Below are 1,129 nucleotides of genomic sequence, written 5' to 3'. Positions count from 1 at the left end.
GAGCATTTGTGCTTGTCTGTTTTCAATTGGATAACATTATTGCTGTCGATGGTACCCTACCATTGCTTTAGAATCACTGCTGTACAGTATATGCTGGCCTTTGAAGCGTTCAAATGGGATTCATGCTTCTGTGGTGCGGTGACTCTGTGTATTTCTTCTATCTTCTGTTAATTAGGCTCGAGGGGTGGCAGGTGAGGAAATCAGTCCACAGCCTAATCCGTCACGGCAGGGGAATCTCTGAGAGTCGGGGACAGTTGATGATGGAGACACAGGCTCCGTAGTCAGGTTTGGTGTGACATGGTCAGAGCTGCATTCTCTCGGCCAATATCAAGGGAAGACAGTCCCAGCATGAGGAGAAGAAGAGTTTCAGGATCCTCTGAGCTACTTTGTCCAGGAAGGGTGTCAGTGCGTGACTTCGATGGACAAAGAGAGAGGAGACCCTGCCCTCCCCGTGGTGCCTAATGGAGGAGCTGGGGCAGCGAGGGAGAGCGGAGCAGGAGCAGAAGCAGAAGGCTGGGTAAGAGCAGGCAGCAGCTGTGTCTCCTTATAGCTGATGAGAAAGGGTTCTTGTCTCACTTCCCCATGATCCTGGAGCACTGTGTGAGCACTCACAGTGTTGTCGTAGGACTCACAATAATAGTCAGCCTCGTCCTCAGGCTGCAGTCCAGTGATGGTCAGGGAGCCCGAGTTGCCAGACACGGAACCTGAGAATCGATCTGAGACCCCAGAGGGTCGTTTATTATTACCATAGATGAGGAGTTTGGGGGCTGTGCCTGGGAGCTGCTGGTACCAGTGCACATAGTTGCCACCCCCAATGTTGGAGCTGCTTCCAGTGCAGGAGATGGTGACCTTCTGACCCAGGTTTCCAGACACTGAGGGCGGCTGACTCAGCACTGACTTGGCCCAGGATCCTAGAAGTGAAGAGGACAGAGGTGACCATTCCAGGGTCCAGAGACAGGGAGAGTGGCAAGGTCCTGGGTGTCTTCCCAGGACCCTCCGCTCAGCCCCATACTGGTTACCTGTGCAGTGAGCAAGGAGGGTGAGGAGGAGAGGGGACCAGGCCATGGTGGTGACAGTCCCGTGAGTCCTGACTTCTGAGCTCACACAGCTGAAGCAGAACTTCTTCAAT

At 53.7% G+C, this 1,129-nt stretch overlaps 1 gene segment (V, D, J or C); it reads right to left on the bottom strand.

The window, feature by feature from the left end:
- Positions 1-1,065, bottom strand: part of LOC101646349 — a 34,721-nt gene extending 33,656 nt beyond the window's left edge. The window contains 2 exon segments of the V gene segment in view: positions 577-911; positions 1,020-1,065. Of these exon segments, the coding sequence occupies positions 577-911; positions 1,020-1,065 (381 nt within the window).
- Between the last annotated feature and the right edge of the window lie 64 nt (positions 1,066-1,129).

The sequence above is a fragment of the Echinops telfairi genome, unplaced genomic scaffold (assembly GCF_000313985.2).
Source record: "Echinops telfairi isolate 266 unplaced genomic scaffold, ASM31398v2 ScPeMD7_29;HRSCAF=101, whole genome shotgun sequence".
Taxonomy (NCBI): Eukaryota; Metazoa; Chordata; class Mammalia; order Afrosoricida; family Tenrecidae; genus Echinops; species Echinops telfairi.
This window is presented reverse-complemented; position numbering and strand designations above follow the sequence as displayed.